Source organism: Hyposmocoma kahamanoa, unplaced genomic scaffold, assembly GCF_003589595.1.
Source record: "Hyposmocoma kahamanoa isolate Upper Pololo Valley unplaced genomic scaffold, ASM358959v1 138, whole genome shotgun sequence".
Classification (NCBI taxonomy): domain Eukaryota; kingdom Metazoa; phylum Arthropoda; class Insecta; order Lepidoptera; family Cosmopterigidae; genus Hyposmocoma; species Hyposmocoma kahamanoa.
Genome location: NW_020653492.1, coordinates 5,235,837 through 5,262,531, shown reverse-complemented (window position 1 = coordinate 5,262,531; position 26,695 = coordinate 5,235,837). Strand labels below are relative to the sequence as shown.

The 26,695-nt window shown below is 34.8% G+C and overlaps 1 protein-coding gene across 2 annotated transcripts; it reads right to left on the bottom strand.

Moving 5' to 3' along the window:
• Window positions 1-13,907: 13,907 nt before the first annotated feature.
• LOC113240439 (epidermal growth factor receptor substrate 15 homolog) lies at window positions 13,908-24,248 on the bottom strand. Of its 2 annotated transcripts, none has more exons than XM_026477741.1 (8): window positions 24,081-24,248; window positions 20,715-20,807; window positions 20,425-20,586; window positions 19,724-19,813; window positions 19,464-19,595; window positions 18,078-18,242; window positions 14,879-15,016; window positions 13,908-14,082 (listed from the first exon to the last, which is right to left on the bottom strand). In XM_026477741.1, the coding sequence occupies exons 1-8, from the start codon at window positions 24,186-24,188 to the stop codon at window positions 13,993-13,995; spliced, it is 978 nt and encodes a 325-aa protein (XP_026333526.1). In that variant the 5' UTR covers window positions 24,189-24,248; the 3' UTR covers window positions 13,908-13,992. The 2 variants fall into 2 exon arrangements, with proteins under 2 accessions (XP_026333526.1, XP_026333525.1); XM_026477740.1 differs by having other exon boundaries at window positions 19,724-19,825; window positions 24,081-24,245.
• Between the last annotated feature and the right edge of the window lie 2,447 nt (window positions 24,249-26,695).

Below are 26,695 nucleotides of genomic sequence, written 5' to 3'. Positions count from 1 at the left end.
TTATAGATCCTTGTCAAAGAGTTCGTCCAAGGAAGTACTGCCACCTAACCTTTTCCAGACGTGTGAATGTGAACATGATACAATGAGATTCCGGAGCATATATTAAAATTATCACTTTATAAGTTTAAACCTACATTTAAGCATTTTTGTAGTCATATTACAAATTCAAGACTACGTGTTAAATAAAGATGTAAAATAGTCTAGATTCCACACAAATTTGATTACAAATGCATTTAAGTTTATTTTAAAAAATCAGTCCCTAGAGTTTCTTGCTCGTTCTTCTCAGGGAAGTCAGTTATTTTGACTTTGCATTACTTAGTTCCGGTTGTGAAAGGTAAGGGTGCTGATGAAATTACAGGCACATGGAACTTGTCAACTTATGTCTCAGGGTGACAGGCACAGTGCAGTGTCTCTCAGATCTTTGCTATTTAAAGCTATGAATTGCGCTGCAATTATCGTGTCGCGTGTCGCTTACCACCACGACTTGTTCGTCCCGTCATTTTATATCATAAAAACAACTTAGCCTTCTTCATATTACCCTTGTGTAGTGAAGACAGCCACGCCAGTCACGTAATTACCCGTGTAAACGTTTACATACAGAAATTAAGATTTACAAATTACTTACACAAAAAATGACGTGTAAAATTGCATCCAGCTCTCGGCGCTTAGCGTTGTCCGAACTCATTTCAACACCAATCAAGGGACGCGATCCTGAAACCACTTAATTACGAGTTTCTCCCCAGCCATCTTTCCTCCCTAGCAGGGGATAGACAGATGACCATGGAATTGTTACACGTAATGGAAGTTTCAAACCACCAACCATTTATCTAACTTTGATAACAAAAGGCTTGTTATGGAATACACGAATACTTTTATTTATTAGCCAATAAGATACTTAATAATTTTATAAATATGAGCCCATAAGACTGAGTGTGAAGAGGTTCTCGGTGATTCTTCTCAGGGGAATCTGCTTTACGAATGAGCAGGTAGAGTTTAATCAATATAACGATATCGAGCTCGGAGATTTACGCAATAGTTATATATAGGAAATGAAACTATTTTTAACCGCCTTAAAAAAAGGAGCAGGTTCTCAATTGGGCTGTACGTATGTTACGCGATAACTCCGGTACTTGAGAATCGATTTTGATGATTCTTTTTTGCTGGAAAGTGGGGTACCTTAGTATTGGTCCCTTTTACATTTTAGAAGATGAATTCCGGTAACCGATTTCAATAAAAAAGTTATATAAATTTGTGTTGAATTGATATTCAATTATTTATTGTGAAATCACTCCACCAGTTTGTTATAATTATTTAATACAAAGATCGAACACTTAGGAAAAATTTCTTCGATCCGGTCGCATTCGAACCGACGTCTTCTAGTAAACCGTGCCATATGCCAACTAAGCCAGTGGCTTTTTTTTTACTGCTAATCAAGTTAATTTCACGAAGGGATCATTTCATTGTATCGGACGAAAAAAATCGGGACAACCAAAGTTGCTCAGATTTCATAAAATATTTTTTATATATAATTAATAAAATTTATTAATTTTTTTTTAATGATAATAGACTGAATTTCTTACAAGTCTGATTTAATTGTCTGGAGAAGAAAAAATAGGGACAGCAGAAGTTAAGTCATAATATTATTTTTCATACACAAAAAAATACTTAATGGTTCCTAAGACAGTTTCCTTGTATCTTCTATGGTTTCGGATTTCCCCATACCCATTTAAAAAACACACTCTGTATACAAAATAAATACTTTTATCAAAATTTGAGAAAATATAATTCTTTTTTTTTAATTAATATATTTGCAATTTGACAAAACGACAAAGTTTCAGGTCTACCTATCTTTTTGAGAATACATAATAGATAAAATTTTGTCACATGATGAAATTGTACTTTAATTACCGCGTTCACGAGAATAAAACCCGCATTAACTTAAAGTAAAAATATTCTCTTACAGGTCAAATCTAAAAAGGTGCGTTCTGCTTGAAATTCGAAGTGGTCCTTCATATTATTTTAGTCCCATTCGCTTATTTTTATTTTTTATGCTCATAACGGGAACTTATAAAAAAAAACCGCTGTCACCACCAATCCCGGATGAGGACACACACTCAGTGCTTGCTCCAGTGGCGGATTTGCCCTAAGGCCACCATAGGTCCGGGCCTAGGGCGACCAGATTTTAGAGGCGGCCAATCGCGACAAAAAATTCATTGATATTAGCAAGAAAAACTCAAAGTACATAAATATTTTAAAGGCTTACGCACATTATGGCGGGCCACAGACTACAGCACACACAGCTGGTACTAATGCTCACAATACCACAGATTACTTAAGAGGGAGCAGAGGAAAAATTCCTAATCTTCGATTTGATTTTAGAGGGGTATATCCACTTTAAAGTTAAAAATAAAATATTGTATGAGTACACGATATATTCAAGCATAGACATTAATCAGAAACATAAAACAATAAAGTTTCCTTGACAGATAAAAATCACGAAATGACCTCTAATTTTCACATTTTTTCGATTCATCCTCGAAATGCTTATGAAATGGTTATTAGGACAAAAATTAGATAATTAATTATATTTATGCATGATCGAGACCTGTCACTACGTTTTTTTTTAATCCCTTTAGTTTTAGAGTTATTCCGCTAAAACGAATTTGGTACTTTTAATGCGCAAAATTCAACATCTCCTGTCGCATGTCACGTAAACTTCAGGCATATATTTGTTTCACAAATTTGGGCGGAGCCAACGTCAAAACTTTTTTGGCATGCTCCCTCTTAATAGTTACTACGTAACAGATACGTCGCTCTCATTGAAAATCGAAAATACCTAAGCTATAACGGCCTACTAAATCTGAGTAGTAACTACTAATATATCAGTGAAGCATGAAATGATGAACTACATAATAAAGGTTATAGTTCCGTACATTACTTAGTGTTTTTTTAAGGTATCAAGTGAAAGGAAAATTGCAAAGATCTGAGGGGCTTTTTGACAGTCTAGCTAGACCTCTAGCCTATAGTATATTTTGAATAGTCGCAATAGTCTCGGAAGTCTCTTTTTTTCTTTCGACTACACTGAATCTTGAATTTTTTCCCGGGGATGCGGAAATATAGCAAGACTAACAGCCTTAATTGCTTAGAAATTGAGGTCATAATACATACCTCCCACAGGGATTCGAACCATCGATCTCTCAATTAAGAAACAACCTTTATCCTTCTAAGTTACCACCGAACTTCTAATAGCAAAGCCGTGACGAACCACTGACCTAGAACGAACGTCTTAATTGACCTTAATCAATGTCAAGTTTAATTATCTCGATGGACAGTCCCGTGGGATTCTTTTTCTGGAATTAGTGATGTTAGGTCAAGTTTACAGTGCGTAGAGACAAGTATAATAGAACTTAGATAGAAGATAGAAAATTCTTTATTGTTAGCACCACATACATAGAGAGATTACAGGACTAAATTTAAACGCATTACCAGGGTAAGAGTACAGTGATTTCTTCCGGACAACCTTAGGCTGGAGAGAGACTAAACATGAGTAAAAGCGGGGTGCTAGATATAAACATTTACACGTACATATAGAAATTATTAAACATCACATTATATTTATAAATATACATACATATATAATAATATAATATTTGTGATAGATAGATAGATAGACATATACCTATAGAGCTGGTATAAAAAGACTGATAATGTCAGTGAACCAAGAAAGGTTTGTGGGGATCTTGCAAAGTGGCGATTGTTATTCTCGGTTTATACCTGTGCAATATAATTAGGTAGGTGTATGGATTGCAAATATTCCGTGTAGTATGACTACCGCTAGATGACATTATACTCATTCCAACCCATGTCCAACTATTTATTTAGCTTTTGACACATTGACTTACTTTGACAGCTCTAATTCTAGTCCAGCAGTGATGTCCTAATGCGTTTCCAATTCGATTTTCTATAATAATCGATTTGATTTATGAAGAAGTTTGAATGGTGATTGTGAGTAGGTTGAAAAAGGAAACTATTGTCTGATTGGGATCGTGATGTTGCGTTTGACAATTTGTGTTAATTATGAAAAAAAGGAATTAATAATTAATGTTGATGAGGATTCTAGTGATGATTCCCGTTCATATGAAGAATATTCCGACAATTAGTAGAGAATAAGAATTTATTATAATCATGTTGGGTCGATAAATATCGGAGCTATTATAAGAGTCAGGGAAGTATTGCATTTTTTGTCTATGGTTGTCATTGACTTACAATTACATATATGGACGTCGGGTCCGCGCTAAAAAGTGTCCGCACTTGTAAGGCGCTAAAATCGTATACAGAGCGCGACACTCCGCTTTAGTCTTCATTTGTTGTACGGACAGCGCGATACTGCGATGACATTACAATTTAAATTTCGAATAGGTTGACTTGGGACATTTTTTTCGTGGTTTTTGCATTAGACCCGTCGTCCATTTATTTGTAAGTCAATGATGGTTGTATGTCAATAATCACGGAACTTCGGAGGCATGCATATTATTATATATAGAAGTTAACTAAATGGTTGGACGGAGTATAGTACTAAAGTGTTCACACCATAAGTACGAAGCTGTTGTATTTTTTTTATACGATAGTGTACCGTAATGGCACATTGTATATATGGGGAAAAGCGTTACATTTCTATCACCGTGACATATCATCCTGATTGTGTCACGCCTGCCATTTATATCTCGATATACAGTCGTTATTAGTACTTTGACGTAACGTTTAATTTCATTTAAAAAATGGATCCGCAATAACCTTCACAGTTTTATAGTTGTCGCCATTGACCTACAAATAAATGGACGACGGGTCTAATACAAAAACCACGAAAAAAATGTCCCAAGTCAACCTATTTAAACGTAGTGACATGTAAAGGAATATGAAAAAGCTAAAACGTTGAATTTAAATTGTAATGTCATCGCAGTACTGTCTAATTTTGCTTGCTTCGCTGTCAGTCGAACAAACGAAGACTAAAGCGTGAATGACGCTCTGTATATGATTTTAACGCCCTATAAGTTCGGACACTTTTTAGCGCGGACCCGACGTCCATATAATTGTAAGTCAATGGTTGTCGCATTATTCGTTAATAAGATCATGCGGGGTATTTATTATTTTGGATCAATTTTGCACAATTATCTTTTTTTTACAATATTTACACGGTATTTACACTGCTAATCTAATTATTTCTTGGTTCATAATTAGAATTAAAAAATTCGCGCAATTCATGAGTCGCGTAGTCGCCAGTCTCTACAGAACGAAGAACGCGCATGATTTCGTTTGTAAAATAACAGTAAAACTGTTAACAACTTTACCCACACCCCTGTATTGCCAATTTACATGCCTAAATAACTATTAAATCAATCAGAATGTAGCCTTAATGGTAAAACTAACTCGATCTTTGTCATATTACTTTTTGAACTGTATGGTTTACGTAAAATGGGCAGCAGGTAAAGTTGCTAAGCTTGTGGCATCTTTACAAAGTTTCTATTTTATATATTCTATAAAAGCTAAAGAAAATGGCGTAAAAATAGTCCGTAACACTGAATCTACAATGCCTATTGTGTGAATTATATATTCAAAGTTCTTTCAATTCTTTTAGCTATTGACAATAATGTCAAAAAATATGGTCAAGATGCCAAGTTTGACGGTACTATTTCTGTAAATTTTACAGATACAAGTTAAGTCACTGTTTCACCGGAGGCGCGATATGTCGAGATGCAACCATCCCTTAGATACTGGTGAAATTACAGGCACATGGGACTTGTCAACTTATGTTTCAGGGTGACGGGCGCAGTGGCAGTGCCCCTCGGATCTTTGAGAACTCAGAGACTGAGAATCTCAGAACTCTGAGTGGCACTGCAACTGTTATGGACAGGCGCGTAACTTAACATCAAGCGCACGACATGTTCGTCCAGTCACTTGATATTATAAAAAAATGTTGTGGTAAAAAAGTACAATATTTACACAGAAATTTGTGATCCGCAATCGTGTGAACGAACCACAGAATATAAAGCAATGAAAAAAGAACGGCAATACATAGAAATGAAGGACGTGGTTCTTTCCGGGTCAATGCAGGCACGGTTTGATGAGACCCGATTGCAATGTATTGAGCCTGCCCAGCCAGCGCCCACACGTACATATTGAACGAAATTGGCTTGAGTTTTTGTTAGATAGCTTTTTATTTTTGTGCACCCGATATGATGACGTCAACCCGTCTCACTATGGGAAATTTAGACCAGTTACTTTATTATTTCGGATATCTGTTTTAGACTCTAGCGCGCTCTTCTGTCATGGCCTATTATTATTGTTATATAATATCTTTTTCAGAATCAGTGACGAGTTGGTCCACTTTCAATAGACGTAGCGTCTGCTCGTCAAGTTCCTTTGGATTTTTATCGTATTATTATCGTAAGGTTTTCGGTTACTGGTAATATTTAATAATAATAATAATAATAATAATAATAACGCACACACTCAATATAGCCCCGCACTAGGGAAACCCTGTGTCGCGGGTGCCATGGACACACACATAGACAACCACAAATTACACCCAAACTCACGAGAGAAATAAATGTAGGTCATACAAGTATTTCTCCCGGCCCGGGTATCGAACCTGGGACCTCTGCGTGGCAGTCCATGGTAACCGTTCGACCACGGAGGCAGTAAATTTGGATAAGAAGTAGGAAGTAACGAGTGAATTACATCATCATTTGCAGCAGATCTTGAGCACTTTCTTGCGTGGTGTAATCTAAATTTTTTGTAGTCTTTATTCCGAGATTCTTAAGCGTCTTCTGAAAGTTGTTCGATAGGTAACATTGCAAAATGGTTAATTATACCTTCTCTGTGAATCACAATACTTTGTGTACCGAAGACGGCATGTAATACCAATCATATTTATATCTTGCGGTTTCCAAAGCATATTCCCCAATTTTTGAAGATCTATCCTTATGCCAGGCGATAAGGCTTGAAGGATTATACAGTCGCTTTATCAAAATTACATCGACTCCTATAATTACAGCAACGCAGACTGCATTATAAAAAAACCTTCTCGTTGTGTTACCGTCATTAGTATTACCACCTCCTCGTCGTGGTTTATCAATTATTAATCCAAGTTCTTCTCGAAAGCGTCTTTGTACCATAATTTTCTTCTCTTGTTTCATTCGTTTATTTTCATCACTCGTAGCTGACCGTTTTTGAAACAAAAAGTTGTACGAAATATGCAAAATCTAATAAATCCTGTAGCGATAATGTTTTTGCTCATTATGTTTGTGATTTCAATAGCTGACGCAAGGTGGATAACAGTTTTATTTACTTTTTTGTAGTTTGTAATAAGGTGGTAGTAAGAAACAATTCCGTTCATCCATTATATTCTTCAAATATTAATATTGAGCCCGAGTCAGATCCAATTTAATAAATACACTTGATGCTTCTTGATCGCTCAGCGTTTGGATGTTATTGCAATCGTCCATAAATTTTGGCACTAATATTTTTTTATCTGCATCTACAAACCTAAATACCTCCACGAGTTTAGCTTCATTACTTTCTGCGTTTGATCGCAGTCCTTGAATATATGCACCAGGAAATGTTTGAATCTATGTTCATTATGTAGGCTAGTATTTTTACGCTTCTTACTAGACTCTGAAGAATTTTCATAAGATATACTGGTATTCCTTGTTTTCCAGTTGAAGAAGATGGAGTGTTATCGATGGTCGTTGATAAAGTAACAGAAAACTCTTGATCCAACCAATCACTGTTAACCCTCAAAAAGGCTTCTTTCGTGATGCTTGGCTCCATCGACTGTTAAACTGGTTTTTTTTTTAAATCACCAATTATCAAACGTAAGTTATCCTCCGAAACTTCATTACAATTCAAAAAAATGCTTCTAGAACTGATTCATTTATTCCACCTTCAATGTAGCAAAGTGCTGAAGCATTTGAAAGAACTCATTTTCAAAGGAGGTGGAAAAGTAATTCAGTAACAAACGACTGCTTGTATTAATAAATTTACGAAATTAATGTGTCAGAGCATTATATAGTGATGGCGTAGTGTGAATAATATGGATAAATAAGATAAATGCAACCGAATGTATATTACCTTATCGCGTTGCATTGTTATGGGTATTTTTCTGCAGCAGGACATTTGTTATGATTTCTTTCATATCTTTAGAAACCGCAAAAAACCGCAGCTGATTTTTATAAATACCTACGCTATGAAATAATATAAAATTCGAAGCTTTGGCAAGCTTCGCTAACAGTCAAAACCTTCGATGAATTTGATAAATATAGGTTTATGTTCGCATATTTAATATCAACTATTTTTGACATTTACGTGCGATATGCTTTATAGAAATATATAATAACACATAGCTTACCTAACAAAATCAATACGAATTGCGACGTCGAAAGTTCCAAAATTATAACGGCACGACGAGATGAGTTTGGGAAAGGACATTTTGGATGTATTTTTATTAAATTACCTATCTAACTTAAAAAACATTCAGTATAATAAAGTATGACATCTAAACTTTCAAATAAAATTAAATGTATATCTCAACTAAAACATTGGTCAAAACTATTTTTGATACTATTTGTTCTACTATTTCCATAGTGCGTCTGCCTATTATTATTGTATTTTACTCAATTTAAATTTGTTCTTGGTAGACCATCTCCTTTTTTTATAATATCAAGTGACGGGACAAATAAATCGTGCACCTGATGGCAACACAAAAACAGTTGCAGTGTCACTCAGAGCTTTAAATCGCAAAGATCTGAGGGGCACTGCCACTGCGCCTGTCACCCTGTTACATAAGTTCACAAGTCCCATGTGCCTGTAATTTCACCAGCACCCTTACCCTTCAAAACCGAAACGCAGTAATGGTCACATTACTGACGGCAGAAATAGGTAGGTGACAGTACTTCCCAGGGCGAACTCTTTTAGAACTCCGATAGAAGACTGCTACCTACTGGAGGTCGACTACCATTATAAACTTAAACTCAAAACATGTTATAATTTCATAGGAAAGTAAATTACACTTGAAATTGTCACAATATGCTCATTTCGTAAGGCAGATTCCCCTGAGAAGAATGAGCAAGAAACTCTAGGGGTTGATCTTTGTAAATATATACATTTGAATACATTTATCATTTTACAATATTTATTTCAAACGTAAATCGATCGAGCCTACCTGCAGGTGGGAGGCTTAATGGGTCACTACCACGCATTTTTGTCAACCAAGTACTCAGAAGCTGTTTATGAACCTTAAGTATAAAGTTTTTGTTTCACTATTCATTTTTGTTGTTGTTGTTTATTAACTCATAAGCACACTATGTCACGTCATGTTATAATTTATGTTTCTGTGATATCCTGTAATTGGCATCATATACTGGTCATGTAAAGTAGATTTTTAAGCTCTAATTGTATGCTGTTGGATGTCCTTCAATAAATAAATAAATAAATAAATAAACTATAGTTTTAAACCTCGTAAATGGCGAAATTTGAATATCAATCAAGGAATCTTATTATAGAAGTATATATATTGCTCTTAAATGAGATTGTGACTCTGTGAAAACGACTGCCAAGATCAGCCAGTTTATTTTTATTCCTCGTATTAATTAAAATTAAAAAAATACAATTCTTCTTAATCGACTTCAAAAAAAGGAGGGGTTCTCATTCGACTGTATGTTTTTTTTTGTATGTATGTTACGCGATAACTCCGGTATTTGTGAATTTTTCATTTAATTTTGAAGAAAATCATCCACCTCTAAGGGGCTGTTCACGCATGAAGATTCATTTTTATAATAGCGCCTAAATTTTATTATAACCAGCAATTATTGTAATGACTGATTTTGCTATTCTCCAATTCAAGACGTTTTTCTCTCTCAGGGTCGTATTCTAGAACTCTACTCAATGCTCAAGTCAGGGCTTGAGTATGATTCAAAGCACTAGAAATCATACTCAAGTCCTTGCCATTAGGGTCGTATTTCCAGTGCTAGAAATCATATTCAAGTCTGCTCAAATCCTAACTTGAGCATTGAGTAGAGTTCTGAAATACGACCCTAAATATACTTTGAGTAGTGAGAACCGATTTTTATTATCTCCTGGGTCAAGTCCCGTATAGTGGCGAACTAGGGGATGAATCCGAGTTTGCGGACTTTCCGGTAACCCATTTCAATAAAACTTGGTAATTATATGTAATTCCATATACTTTTGAGGTCGGTTTTTTAACATAAAATAATAACTATTAACATATCCCGCTGGTGTTATAATAGTGTTGTAACTCAAAATATTTGAAATTCAAGATTACAACCATTGTTGAACGTAAAATTTTATTCTCTACACGTCAATAAAACCGTCATTAGTTATTGTAAGAAACAACTGAAATATATCTACTTAACTCAAAATGAGCGATTCGTTCTGTGTACCGTCTAGGCTCTCGGGTTTCTCTCAGAGAAAAGTTTAAGGAGACTGATATCATGACTGTGGCACACATTGCATTTGCTCAAATATTTTATATGCCCGTAAAAATATACATAATTTCAATAAGAAAGCAGATATCCATAATATTAACCTTAGAGCTAAGTCCAAACTCATGGTAATACGATTTCGTTTAACCAAGGTAAACAACTCTTTTATGGGGAACTGTATACGTTTTTACAATAAGATTCCGAAGCATACATATATTAAGTTTATCATTTCTTAAGTTTAAAAAGTACATTAAAAATATTTTGATCGAAAAATCATTTTACAAAATTGAAGACTACTAGATAAAAATGTATATTTAAACACGACACGGCTCGAGAATCCACACAAATTTGATTCAAAGTGTATTCCATAGCATTTAAGTTTATTTGAAAAGAGCAATCCGTAGAGTTTCTTGTTCGTTCTTCTCAGGGAGGTCAGCGTAGTGAACGAGCAGTAGCTTAAATGTGACATTTTCAAGGGTAAATTTATTTTACCTATGGAATAAATAATCTTTGACTTTGACTTTGAGACACACTTTATGTGAGCTAGTTCTGGCCAAAATAGTTCTTATTCAAAAATATGAAATCTAGGAAATTGTTTGTAACAAACTATAAACCTATACATACATTTTAATTACATTTCACGGGAATCACTTCCCGTGAATAATTCGTTAATTAATTAATTCGTTTTTCATCGATTCAGAGAAAATACACTTTTTGTGTTAATACAATATTGTATTAACTGTGCGATGTAGGCATTTGAGCCCACGAAATTGCGGCTTGAAAGAGTTCTATGGTCCTCATGTTGAACCACTCTACAAGATTTTGGAGCCACATGGTTTCTCTACGACCACGACTACAACTGCCGCTCTGGATTAAAACCTTGAAGAATTAATAGCAGACAGAGATTTTTTTACTTCACACGATGTGCCCAAAGTCCTACAGTTTCCTCCGTTTTACGGTTTTCCAGGAGCTCCAAGCTTTATACTTCCTCTGCAATACTTAAATTTACATTACGCGAAATTCTCATTTCCTGCAAAGCCTATTTTAACACTTAGAGCTAAACCGTATTTCAATTTCCACAAAATACTGATTGCAAAGTCATAAATTATGATTTCTGCTTCAAAACCGTACAATATCCTAGGATCGCTTGCCGTAAAAACGTCCACATGAATTACGGTGTTATGCTATTTCATTCCACACTATTAATCATTGCGGGAGAGGGAATTAATAACATGCAGGACAATGTGACACGTCGAATGGAACACGCTGCGTCATTATAATGCCGGGAACGGGACGCGCAAACAATATGGCCGACCTTTAAAACATTTTTTGAAGAAAACACCATAGTAACGTAATTTAGCATCACAACCATTGGCCTGTGATCACAACCGATGATTATGCCGTAGTATAAATGAATGAATGGTCTGTGATCAATCTGTATCTAAAATATTGCAGCTGTGTATGCCAATTACATTGCTATGTTTTTTTGAGGATAATTTTATTTTTTGGTTGTAAATGCTGACACTACGCCAATTTAATTTTTGATCTTGTTCTGTTTTTATTTCTTTTTTTTTCACAAACATTTTTATTTTATTTTTCGAATTTTGTTTTTTGTTTCTTTGTTTTTCACAAAATTCGAAGAGCAATAAATATGAGTAAATAAATATGACTGTTTACAAAAATAACAAAAAATAACCAAAAAATAAAATTGGCGTGTTCATTGGAGTTGTCGATTGTAAATATGTTTACGCAACCTGTAGGTACAACTAAAATAACAACATGTAACAACTCTACACTCCGAGCGAAGTGTAGGCATTTATACGCCGAACAGGCGGGACTTACTTACAGTGGCGGATTTGCAGTCTTGGCTGAACTGAGCCCCAGGCCATGTAGTCGGTACCAGCCACCCCTTTCTCAGCACTCATCATATACTGGTAGACTACATAATGAATTCACTTTATTGCCAACTTTTATCGAAATCAATTCAGAAATTTTTGATTTTACATGCATGATGGCATCATTTTTTCCGACATCTTCAACATTTATCACCATATTTCAGCCAAATTACACAAAACCTAAATAAATTATACATTTAAACCTTCCTCATGAATCACTCTGTCTATTGGTGGAAACCGTATGAAAATCTGTTCAGTAGTTTTTGAGTTTATCGCGATCAGACTGACAGACAGACGAGGTAGTGATAATATGTAATGATGTAATGATTATACATTACATTATAGCTATGTAACATATCTATATTTTATACATACAAAAGTGACTTAGGAAGATTACTGTTATACGATGCGGTGCAGTGCGGCCCGCCATAATGTGCGTGAGTCTTTAGAATATTTAGGTACTCTTGAGTTATTTCTTGTTGTTATAATAACAGCGAATTTTTTGTCACGATTGGGCGCCCTAGGCCCGGGCCTACTGGGCCTTAGGGCAAATCCACCACTGCTTACTTCAGTTCAAAGATACTTTATTCTCAATAAGTCAATTGTCACTTACATGAGAACTTAAAAACTAAAGTAATCAGTAATATTCCAGTCCAAGCCGCGGTGCAAACTATACAATGAAATACTATCATTAGACAACTGTTTACAAATTTACATTATTATTACACAAATTAAATCTTTCTTCTTTTTGCTATATTTAAGTACTTTTGCGAATCTATTATATAACACACAGCTATCACACAGCATTAACACAAAGAACACATACGTAATTATTTAAGTAGTTTATTTTAGTTTATTTTATTTTGCGACACACACGTCCGTCACTCATCTCAGCTCAGGGCTCATTGAAAACCAGCGCCACAGTCAATTGCAGCTGTGGCATAAGCTGAATAAAGTCCTTTTGCATACGCCACAACCGCACACATGACAATACAACATTTGTAGTTGTTATATTTAGTATTGTTCTGTTTTGCTCTTTGTTTGTTATTGTCTTATTTTATTTTAATTTTGTTAATTACGTTTTTTTGTTTTGTTTTGCTTGTATAAGTGGTATCAATATTTTTTTTTTTGTATCTATGTGTTGTGGCGTTGCAATAAATGTCTATTCTATTCTATTTCAGTAGTGAATGATAGTTAATAATATGTTTATACAATTTTGATTTAAATAAACTAAATGACTCCGCATCCTTTACATTTGACGGCAGTTTGTTAAAGATTTGCACTCCTTCAAAACCTGTCGATCTCTTGCCATAGTTAGTTCCGATCATCGGCAGGATTCGATTATTGGTCTTTTTTACGAATGTAAGCTCACATACTTACTCTTACTAAACTACTATGAACTATGATTTTTCAATTGGATTACAAAAAGAAAACAGGTTGCCCGAAAAAACATATATATATTTATTAAAATAAATATAATACAAAGGTTACAAAATCCACATCATTTGTAACGACGCCCTTTGGTAAAACACAGTCTTTATACTTAATCGGTTAAATGTGAGATTAAGTACCTACAGAACATAGCACAGTTCGATTCATTATGTTGTAGGCTTTTGAAGAGACTCCTTCAGCCTGTTGTTCTCGTCCACCAACGCTTGAACCCTTTGTTCGTATTTCTCGCGGAGTTCCTGCAAAATTAAACAATGAAAGAAATCCGGAAAACCTTTCTTTTCGGAACTTTTATATGAAACATTTTTGTATTACCGAAAAGGTCTTCATTCATTTTCATAATAACAGAGTGTTAAAGCTTATATTTTTCTAACACGCCACATCGCATCGTTTTTGGGAAAACGACAAAATAAATTGCAAAACAAATACAGAAGGCCGCATATAAAAAAATGGCTCCCTTTATAATCCCTTTAGAATGTACTATTACACAGTAGAGTCCTTGTGAAAGAGTTCGTGGTTTTGAAGGGTAAGGGTGCTAGTGAAATGGCATAAGGGACTTATCAACTTATGTCTTTTACTGTCATGGATAAGCATGTCGCTTACCGCCAGTTGCACGCTTGTTCGTCCCGTAGCTTGATAACATAAAAAAATGGGCCCAGCCTACAATGATTTAATAACATCTGAATCAGAGGATGCCATTGATGTTTTGACAATAATCTAAAGAGACGTCACGGTCGCGGCTTCTCATTACCATAGTCAAATTTATCTGCCTTATACCCACAAGTTTTAAGAGGCAATATAGTCTGTGACCCAAGCCCATCCTTTTTTTAATGAAAATCCTTTCACACCGTTGGTTCCACTAGTGGGTTCTGCTTTTAATGAAAAACCCTTTCGGACTATTGCCTCCACTAGTGAGTCTAGTAGGATTTTGAATCACCGATACACAATGTGTAGCATTTAATCTTCATAAATGCACTTAGCGTGATCCACGTGTCACGTAAACTTAAACAGAAGAAAGCTATATCAAGGGCTAACCTTAAACAAGTTGAGTTGTGTCTCGTACTCCCTCCTAAGGTCAACGTTGATGTCGGTGCTGGTCTGTGCACGCTGCAGTATGAGCGTGAACCTCTCCTTCTCCGCCTTGAATCGCGCCTCCATCGCCTGCAACCGATCCTGGAAAATATAATATAAAGTAAATAATCGAAAGAACTTTTTCTAAGTGTTCGATCTTTGTATTAATAATTTTAACAAACTAGTGAAGTAATTTCACACAAAATAATTTAATATCAATTTAATAAAAAATTAAATACAATGAATAGCGACATCTCTAGCCGGGTCTGGTAGCTGTAAAGGTGTTTAACTGGGTGACGAAATACTTTCATAGATTTCAGACGGCGCTACAGCTAAAAAGTCGTTGAAAAAAACAAATACAACGATACGACGACAAGCACATAGAAAAATTCGTAAGGTCCGCTGGTTCGTTCCGTGGCTTAGTTGGCATAGCGTCTGACACGGTTTGCTAGAAGATGTCGTTTCGAATCCGGCCGGATCAAAGGAGATCGATCTTTGTTTTATTAATTATAAAGTAAATAACTTATTCTTCTTCTTAATATTAAAGAAGAACAATGACATCAAAGGCTGCAGCAAAGAGGCTCACTTCTGCACAGATGTTAGTATTTCAAAGGCCCTGATCAAAACATTTTATTAACAAAATTCGCAAACATTATTATTATTAATTAACATTATTATTAATTTTAATTCACTGTGTACAAATACCAACTATATTGGTTTTCTTACTACGTATAACGGACGATCATCAACAGCCTATCGTAGTCCACTGCTGGACATAGAGGTCTATACCTCTCTCAATGCGCGCCATTTCGCTTGGTCCTCAGCTCGTTGCATCCATCTGCTACCAGCAGCCCTTCGCAGATCGTCACTCCATCTGGCCATAGGGCGTCCTACACTACGTTTGCTGAACCGTGGTCTCCACACTCAAGAATTCGCTTCCCCCATCGGTTATCATAATGGGTAATGGTTAATTTCTGACGATATTACAATAATTACACCACTACAATTTTATGTACAAACAATCACACAGCTTAAGGTAGTTTTTAAGGCCAGCAGCAAAATTCTGGTACATTCTTTTCCGTCAGGAATTTTTAGAAAATTTAATATTCTAGTCGAAAACTAAAAAAAAAATACACAACTTCTAGAATAATGACGCAATCGAAGAAGAAACACAAAAATGGCTCGATGCAAATCAACACCAAATTTCAATTGATTTAGTGGAACGGTTTTCAAAGTAGAGTGGTTTTGGTGACTATAGAAGAATACATTTTGTAAGAAGTATAAACTTATTTTTGGACGAAACGTTGTTTTTCTGTTAGGACGATGTTTTAAAATACTTAAGTTACTAAGTGTTGATTTGTAAACGAGTGGTTAAAAATGTGCCTTTATTATGCTTTATACTAAAATAATTACAACAGATTTTAATTGGTCACCCCTGACCTTAACCTATATGTTCCTCTTGCCCCAAAATAAACTTTTCAATTATTTTTTTATAACTATACGTTATTTCAATGGTTTTAAGATCAAATTCGATTGAAATTGTTTCATTTATATAAAATACGATGACAGTTCCTCTTACCCCATTTTTTGGGGGAAGAGAAACGTTAGCACAATCTTTTTTTATCAGATACATCGTAACGATTATGAAAACATGGAAATCTGATAAACCAGGGCTGAGTATTTCGAAATTCGTATAAGACGTTATTTATTCCTCCTACAGCTCATAACATTTGTCTCGAAATAAAGTATATTCCTCTTACCCCACGAGATTTTATACAGTAAATCCACGGCATAAATATATTCGTAAATAAACAAGACCTACACTTATTTGGTTTGAGATTAATACTAAATATTCATGAAAATATGATATCAATACAAGTAAAAGTTTCAATAAGCGTATTACGCTTTTACTTGATTGACACAATGAGATATAAACGAACTGAAAATAATAAACAGTGATGGATGGCTAACGTTATTACAAACTTTACCGATCTTTTACACAATCAATCCGCAAAGGCATGAAGCCTTAAAGAAAACAAGCTGCTAGTCATTTTCATTTGTTTTCTCACCACTTAAAATATCTTAAATAAAATCTCGGAGTATTACACGCCTAAACTTTAATAAATGCTGCGAAGTGGGCTTTGTATTAAAAAAGAATTGAAGGCTTCGGAATGCAAAAACTTTCCCTTCAAAGGTTTCTATGTACAAAGAAAAAAAGAAAGGCCTTTAGCTTATGAATTCTTTAACGATATCTTAAAACGATATTGTTACGAAAATACCTAATGTTTTTTGTAGACTACATAGTTCAGAGAGCAAAATTATGGGCAAGGAAGAATTTGAAAGGGGATCCTATCAAATAAATAACAGATGAGAGATCTATTTCTAAATCTTCGAACTTTTGTAAGCCCTTTGTAAAGCTACAAGAAATACGAGAAGGTTTACTGCATCGATTTTCACATGACGGTGCGTCTCGGCTAAATTCGTAAACCTTGTACTTGTATTTAGGGTGCGTAACGTTGTATTTATCGTAGGACGACTGTCGCGTCTAGCTTGTTCCCGTATCACGACAATCAGTCGTGACTGTTTCATGGACGTTTATTTTATCGTTGAACGACTGTCGTGTCTAGCTGTTCCCATTAGATCGTGACGACAATTTATCGGTTCACGACAACCGGCTTGTCGTATGCACGATAGAATCGTTTGAAGCTGCAATTGATTATCTCTTCCCATTGTCACGACAATAAGTCGTGTTAACGTCAAAAAAGTCGTGAACGACATGTAACGGTCGACAATGTCGAGCAAATCTGTACGCACCTTAAGAGTACCTACCCTTCATCGACGAGCATATGTGAAAGCACCAATGCGTGTTGATGAGGCGAAAGATGTTTGTCAGGACCGTAACAAGTGGAAGTCTATTGTCTCTGCCTACTCCGATGGGGAAAACGCGTGAAGTATATGTATGTATGTATCTGTTTGGTCAGTTTTATTATTGAGCGTTCAATGTATCATCATTATATACAGCCTGACTTCACCGTGGAGGAGGCACAAGTTTTTTGTGTCACTCTCCACAATCCTACGCTAGTCTCTTCCAGGTTTGCCCCGCGATGCTTACGATGTCGTCTGCCCGTCTCATTCAATATGTACCTAGCCTTATTATTATTACCTCCATGGCTTTAACTTCGGAGTTCCTGATTTCGAGTAAATCCTTGGTGATGGTGTTGATGTCCTTGAGAGACTGCACTTGCGTCGTTAGAGCCTCAATCTGCAGCTCCTGATTCTTCACCATCTTAGTTTTGTCGAATATCATGCCTCGCGCTTTGCTTAGCAACTGTGAAAAAAGAACTTTTGAAAGAACAGTTCATAGTCTACGTGAATTATTTTATAGTTTTTCAAATTCAATTTCTTTTCCAAATTCCAGTGGTCTGCGTTAGAATAAGATAAGTAATGAGTATACATAGCAGTATACTCATAAAGCACTTCAGAGTCCAGAATAATGGACCCATGTTGGTGGGCCAACAAACAACTGAACAAATGGGAAAAAGAGTCTCGCTAGTTCAGTCAACATAACAAACGAGAAAAAAAATCTCATTCGTTCAGTCAACTGAACGGAAAACTGAACTAGTGGGAATAGAAGGTCATAAGGATGGCAGCATTTCTGTCCTCAAACTTAGACTTTTATAACTTTTGTATCTTCTAGACTATTTCTGTACAATAATTCTAAGAAATTGCTCTGATCTTGCCTATTCTAATAAGGAATTGCCGATTTCTTTCCCTGATTCAGAGAGGTCCGTAAAGTTTATCATAGTTGAGATCACAATTTTACGACAATATCTTTCATATCGCTAAAAATACCCAAAAATGTACAGATAATGTTTCATGTTCACATATTTCTCTGTCGTAGGCATTGAAAAGTAATTTTGTTAAAGACATTTCACTTATTGCGTTATTATTTCCAAACCCATAACACATCGCAACTACGCTATTATAGTTTTTTGAAAATTATATAACAATTAAGGTTCTTTTTCCTTTTAATATTATCATATGTAACTTCCTTTACATTCAACCAATTTAAATATCTTGGGCATAATGTTACCGACGACCTTGAGGGCACTGGCGATCAGAAGTACTAAACTGGCACGCATGTAGTAAGCGAGTAAAAATTACACTTTTCAAAGCCTACTGTCAATCGTTCTACACAAGCAAAAAAATCGCTTAGTGCCCTACGAGTCACATACAATAATGGGTTTAGAATGTTGATGGGGTTGCCCCGCCTTTGCAGTGCGTCTACCATGTTTGCAGAGTAGCGGGTTGATGGTCTCAATGCCATGATAGATATGAGACATGTACCCGATAGATATGACCTGCCCTGTCCTGATTGAATAGTCTCACAAGAGACTATTGGGTCTGGATGCAGCAGGTGAGAGACCTGAAAGTCGACTGCCACTTTTTATTAACCTAGTCTTTAAGTTATATTTGTAAATTTACTAACACTATTGGACCTTAAAAAATGTGTTTTCTGAATAATTTATTCATATTCAAAATTATTTACCTCTTCGTGTTGTTGTTTGATGTTTTCAATCATTTCGTGGTTTTTGCCTCCTGGCTTTGAGAGAGCAGCTTGTAACTCTGTCTCTAGATTTTTCACAGTCGCTTTTAAAAGATCTACTTCTTCTTCACGAACCTAGACAAAAATAAATGTAGGTACGTTTAATATGTCACATTTGTTAATAAGTCACATGTGTTATATGGGAATGATACCTTATTCTATAAATTAATTAATGTACTACATTGTACCAATATCCCACTTACTTTAAGTTGTAACTTAATTGCATCTTCACTTCTTTCATTTTTCACTTGTTCCAATTCTTCTATTTTCTTCAGTAGCTCCTGTTCTCTTTTCTGCCAATCACCCTGCATTATTAGAATACGGTAAAGCTTTGGATCTACATGCTAATAATGGAAAACAATACGAAAAATTATAAACTATTTATTTCCTTTACCATTTCCTTCTTAGCTTTGAACAAAAGTAAAAAAAAAAAAAGCATTTATTTACTAGATAAAAGTAATTACAGTATCCATTGTTGGGGCTACTTGTAAGTAGAAGTTACTTGTGTTAAAAGCCCCGCTCTTCAGGGTTAGAATTTTTTTTTTTATCCGTAAATATTTAACTAAAATAAAACTAAGAAAGATGCGGATAGTTAATGTGTATGTATGGTATGTGTGTGTGTGTGTGTGTGTGTGTGTGTGTGTGTGTGTGTGTGTGTGCGTGCGTGCGTGCGTGCGTGTGTGTGTGTGTGTGTGTGTGTGTGTGTGTGTTTGTGTGTGTGTGTGTGCGTGTGTATGTGTGTGCTTGCGTGCGTAACATCAAAAGTAATGTTGGATGACGAAAATTTTAAAGGTATAAACAACCAGATTATGTAGCGTGGCTTTAGTGTATCATTAGCATGATGAATATTGTATTCTCTCTATATATTTTATAAAGAAGTATCATCAAAATGTTCTACACTTACAGCATCTTTTTGATCTCCATTAGTAACAGCCTCTGTCGGTTCAGACTTCACTGCATCTACTTTGGGAGCTTCTTTTACCTCTTTAAGGTTAGTAGTTCCACTGGCTGCACCACTAGCTTCCGGTGATTCAGTTATAACTTCTTGAGCAGGTTGGAATTCGTTCTGTAGATAAAGTTGTTTTATCTTAACACCCAAGTTATCATTAGCATGTTTAATATTGAGCTTATTCTTATTCATCCAAAAGCTATATCTATCTTAGACATTTTTTGCAGATCAGATAAATAACTCACAGATTTTACTGAAAAGTTCGACGTTTCAGAAGGAGTAATAGAAAGCGCTGGGGCTGTGCCCTCGCCACCGCCCGACTGTATGGCTGGGTCTGACTGCAACCAAACAATGTATATGACACGAGTATCCTTAACTAGGCACCTGGTACTTAAGGCAAAATGGTATCGTGATTGCGCAGGCTTTGAAGTGTGTGAGGTAAAGGCGGAACAGTCATTGCAAGATATTTAAACATTCACGTTTTAAAAATAAAATAATTATACTCTTCCACTAAAAAAACGTAACAAAAGTATACTTTTTTAATTTATGTAAGTTAATAAGTGCGCATTTGACCTCCACCTCACTGATGGAAAGCGACAATGAAGTCAATGATGTAGCATGCACACTTAAAAAATGCCTAGTCACTCGCCTTGAAAAGGCCCAAGGTACTGCGCTCGGGGAACAAGTCTGCAGGCTGGGAATTCCACTCCTTTGCGTTCGTCATATACCTATGTGGAAGCAAAACGTTCCGTGCGAATCTTTAGATTATCCACAACATAGGCGTGAAACCCCAGCCTACGTATTGTCCCACGATGATGGAATGAGTAAGGCGGAATCAAATCATGTAACTCCATCGCACACCCTCCGTGATATACCCTGTTGAATACGGATAAGGAGGCAACTTTACAGCGGTGTTCAAGGCTCTGCCAGCTTTGCCTCTACTGAATCCGAGTCACCTATAAGCACGCTTTTCTAGTCAATCCAGTGTGGCCAATTGGTATTTAGCAGAACCATCCCATAGGTGGCAGCAGTGCTCCATACATGACCGGACTTGTGCTTGGTACAGGATTTTACTTTACATAATTATTCAATAATTAATAACACAACTATATAATTCCAGTATTTAGATGCCTATCCGCAATTAATTATTAAATAATGCGTGATATTAATATATTATAAAGTGTCAAAAATAGTTCAATTTAGGTATGAATAGCGTGACTGTACGTCCCGATTTTAGACTTCGTGTCCCGCTGCCCCCAAAATACTTAGTGTCCCGCTTTCACAAAACAGAACACACGTAGCGATAAACTTCAAAAAACGTCGCGACAGCGAGCACCAAACTACACAAGATTTAGTTCTTTTTTAAATTTTTTATTCATTAACAAATAGTTTTAGTTCTTTTTATTTATTTCTTTATCTTTAAACATTCCGTTATTATCTTAAACATGTCTTTTATTCTTAAAACAATAATAAATTTACAAGCGTCCCGATCTAGAGCCGCTCTCTCTCTGTTCGTAATTTTTTTCTGTCATGTATTGTTCTAGAGTTATAAATTATCTATGTTAACAATGATAAGTTTTCTCTTAGGTTTTCTATTTATTTCAACATAAAGATTAACTATCTACGTACATGACATTATTCAAAATTCATTTATCAGATATTTCGACATAAAGTCAGAAAACAGAGGAACAAATAAACTCAAATACGAGCAATTGTAATTCATTTGCCTATGTAATTTGTTATCTTCCATCACGTGTCGCCAAATGAACGCGTGCCTAAACTTAATTAGATGTGTATTTAGGCTTAAACCCGACGAACTTTGAGGAAGCAAACTTTTGCTTTGAGCAAATGATGGTTTTACAATTTATAATAAAACACGCGCACTAAAATTACGCGTGCCGTACAAATAATGATTGTGCATAGAGATGCAATGTAACAACCATATACGAGAGCGGTTTGATAAGTCCGTGACTCTGAGAAGAAATAAAAAATTTTAACCGACTTCGAAAAAAGGAGGTTCTCAATTCGACCGTATTTTTTATGTAGTGTGACCGTATTTGAGAACCGATTTCGATGATTCTTGTTTTGTTGGAAGAGGCACCTCAATATTGGTCCCATTTAAATTTGAAGAAAATATTCCACCTCTAAGGGTGGCAAAGTGGGGGATGAATCCAGTTTCACGCACTTTCCGGTAACCGATTTCAATAAAAGTTGGCAAATAGGTGTAAATTTCACGAACTTTTGAGGTCGGCTTTTGTTTTGTAGAAAAGTTTTTTTTTATTATGGTTTATTTTTCTACGTAATCTCCTTTTAACTCTATACATCCAACTTCTTCAACCCATCAAACATTTTATTTGTCGATCAGAATAATAAATTACTGTTTCAGTTCCACTTCTTTATCTGTTAAAAAAACACACACTATCACGATGTTTTATCTGTTAAAAATAACAGATAAAAAATCAAATGTGGCCAAAACTAGTGATCTTAAGGGGGTACAGCAATAGTTCGTATCGTAAGTCGACTAATGGACAGTGAACTGGCAATCGGTACTATCTCAATTTTGACAACTTTACAGGATGAAGAAAAACATTGCTTGCGTCATTTATGTAGCACCTGATTTATTAAATAAAAATACGTAGTTTTTAAATATTTTTATTACACATACACTACGTATTCTTATTTAATAAACCAGATGCTATATAAATACCGCAAACAATTTTTTTCTTCACCGTGTAAAGTTGACAAAACGGAGATAGTAGGTACCTACCGGTTGCCAGTTCACAGACGAAATTTTGATATTCTGATTGCAGATGAGAAACGGAATACCCGAAATTTCGTTCTCTTCATCTTCAAAAAATAAAGCGATTTTCTTTATTTTTTTCCATCCTAGGAATCCATAAGAATCTCACCTAACATCATAAATCTAACCTTTTTAATATCCAATTATTTTTTATTTTCGCGGTAATTTTAAAAAAGTGACGTTGCTAGCGTTTGCTTTGGAGTTCTAAATTAAGAAATAAAAATAAATTCCGGAAAAAGTTTTTATAACCTAATATGGCTAATCACGCATATAACAAAATATGCGAAGTGAAACGAGACGTAGTTGATGCAAGGACACAGCGATACTGTAAAAATGCCTAAATACTTTATGCTACTTCAAAGAGCACATCAAACTTCGTGCTTTGGACTGTTCTTATTGCAAAGCCGTTACTTAGTTGAATAAAAACTTAGTGCCTTAAACCCGTATACAATAATCATTTCTGGCGTCATGTTTCTGTTACGGACAATGTTTGCTATTTTAAACGATCAGGCACTACTTTTTTTTACTTTGAAGACTAATTATTAAACAATACGGAATATTGTCATATATCAGTTTGTTTTGTAGACACGTTTAGGTACCAAATATATTTGTTACCTTCATACCGAACTGTTAGAAAATCATTTCGCCGTATCATCATTTTTATCTCAAAATAAATATCTACTAAATAACTTTACCACAGTAAGTAGGTACTCAAAACAGTCCACGCAGATCCTATAAGAGGGTAGGTTAAGATAACAGACCCCAAAAAACAGAATTTATTCTACCATACTCTTAATGATAATGTCCTCACTCGAAAATCATAGCTGCGCACTCTAGTCCAAATGGACTTCATAGTCATATACTCTGTATTGTCTAAGCTCTCCAGAATAGCTATATTCTTGTAATTAAAATCCCCCATTTAAAGTAATTTCTAGCACATGGCACAACAATTTTTAGCATGACTTGACATAAAAACATAGGAAGCGTCAAATTCGACAAAAAAAAATTTTATAATTACGGTTCTGCATAAGGAGATTATATTTCGCATATATACGAAATATAAGAAATAGATCAACAAAACATCTTACCATATTAGTACTAGATCGTTTTTTTTAGATAAATTAGCACAGCACTGGCAAAGTACAAGTAGACTACTGAGTCGCAGTAAAACTTGGACAATTTCTATTTCTGGAGAGCAGACGCGGATGTAAAAATAGAAGTGAATCGACAAACTCTCAACTTCCCGCGGGCTTTTAAGCACTGGTAATATTTATGAACGCAAGTTCATTAACGGAATTTTAAAAGTTTCACTCCACATTGCATGAAACAAATTTATGTCGCTAACATTTTTGTTAGCATTTTTATGCGGGCCTAAAAATTATGTTGGTTTAACGCCAAAATTAAGACTTGTTAAAGAATTTAGTCTTACAATAAATGAACTTTGATATTGAATTTCGTATATATTTTTTTTAATTGTAGTCCTTTTTTTTTAGTGCAAGTACTGTTTCATATTTACTTCAACTATAATTAAAACTGGATTTACCTATATTAAGTACATCAAATAGGAATTAAAATGTGCAATAATAAATAAACGTCTAAATTATTTCATAAAATTTTCTAATTAATATCACTTCAAAAGTTTTAAGCAGGTGAAGCCGATATCTAAAAAAATTATGTCGACTACACTTTCATCTCGTCGATTCATAATTTGAATCGATTTTCGTTCGTATTTCTAAACGAATAAAAGTTCTTATAGGTGGCCTACTAAAGATTTATAAAGAAGAAGACATCCCCCGCCTCTTGCCATCTTTACTACAGAATACGAAGATTTATGAACATATATATGCATACATTATTTCCACCATTGAAGAGAAATAGATAATTTCATATACTTAGAAGAATACTTTGAAAGAAAAAGTTTTATTTAAAAAATAGGAAAAAAATTGAAGATTTGGCTTGATGGATTTATTCCGATGCCGTGAAACTAATATTAAAAAAAAAGAATAAAAACACTATCTATGTGGCTAAAACATTCACCGCGAAAACCCAACAGAAATAAGAAAAAAAAGGAATAAATGACGGGCTTTTGAAGTTAGAAGTACCTACAGCTTTTAAAAAAAAAAAATAAAGAAAGAAATATTGATGAAGTAAGTTAGAACTATATTCCTTATTTTAAACCAAATTACAAAAGACGTTATCCTAAAAATTCCAATAATTACGAATTCAAAGTTTTTGTTCAAAGTTATAGAAGATAATATGATTTAAGTGAAAGTGAAAACATAAATATTGACTCCCGCCGTTTGAGACTACTTAAAAAACCCAAATAAGTGAACCAAGCTTAAGAGAAAGTGAAAACATAATGCATTAGAACCACAATGGAAAATATTGCTAAGGATCCCGATAACTAAACAAGACATGGCTCAAAATACTTGTACCCAAGCCAAAACTCTTCATAAAAAAAAACCGGTGTACTACGTACTTTGGTCCTCTTTGGCTTTTTTTTTCTATCCTCTATCTCTCTCTCTCTTTGGCCCTAATTTAGACTGTTATGGTTTTGACACTAACAATTTGACGTTCTTGCTTCTAGCAGTTTATTTTGGTGAGTAACCGGTTTTGAATTGTCGTTTTACTCTAAATTTCCAAGTACTAAAAAAGAAAGAAAAAGTAAAAGAAATTCCCCGTTTTGTAAACTGTACGTTTCTGTATAAATTTCTACAAAAACTAAGTAATGCACAGCATTACAAGTGTTTCAGTTATGACTAAAAATATATTTTGTTTTTAATTTGCAGCACAAACATGACTTCAGAAAAGAATGCACAGCTCGGACAAGCGCGGGAAACGTTCCAGATGCTCTATCAAATATCCCAACTGCTCTGCACAGGACTGGACGCCGAAACTTTGACCACTTGCATTAGATTGTGTGAACTGGGTGTGGATCCCGAAATTTTGGCTCACGTTATCAAAGAGATAAGGAAGATGGGGGAGAATCCAATGCAGAATAAACCTGGAACTATGCACCCGTGAAATTCTAGTGTTGTGAATTATTCCAACAAGTTATACTTATTCCTAATTGTTATCACCAAAAACTGTGTCTAAGATATAAAGTGTTTGTTCATTCCTCTAATTTGCACATTGTTCATCAAATATATGTTATTAGAGAGGGTATGCAAGTGTTATTAAATATTAATAATGATGTATCTCATTGGTACCTTTGTTACTAACTTCATAAGTAAATGCTTATCACATTGGATATTAAGGTAAAATAAACCATAAATATAAAATAAATCAATTTTATTATAACTTCTTGATACAGAATAAACATGCAAAGAATATTAGGCAAACAGGTACTAAGCTGACAACATAATACTTGACATCAACCAAATAGAAGACTGAAAAAAATAATTCTCCTTTATATTGGTTAACAAT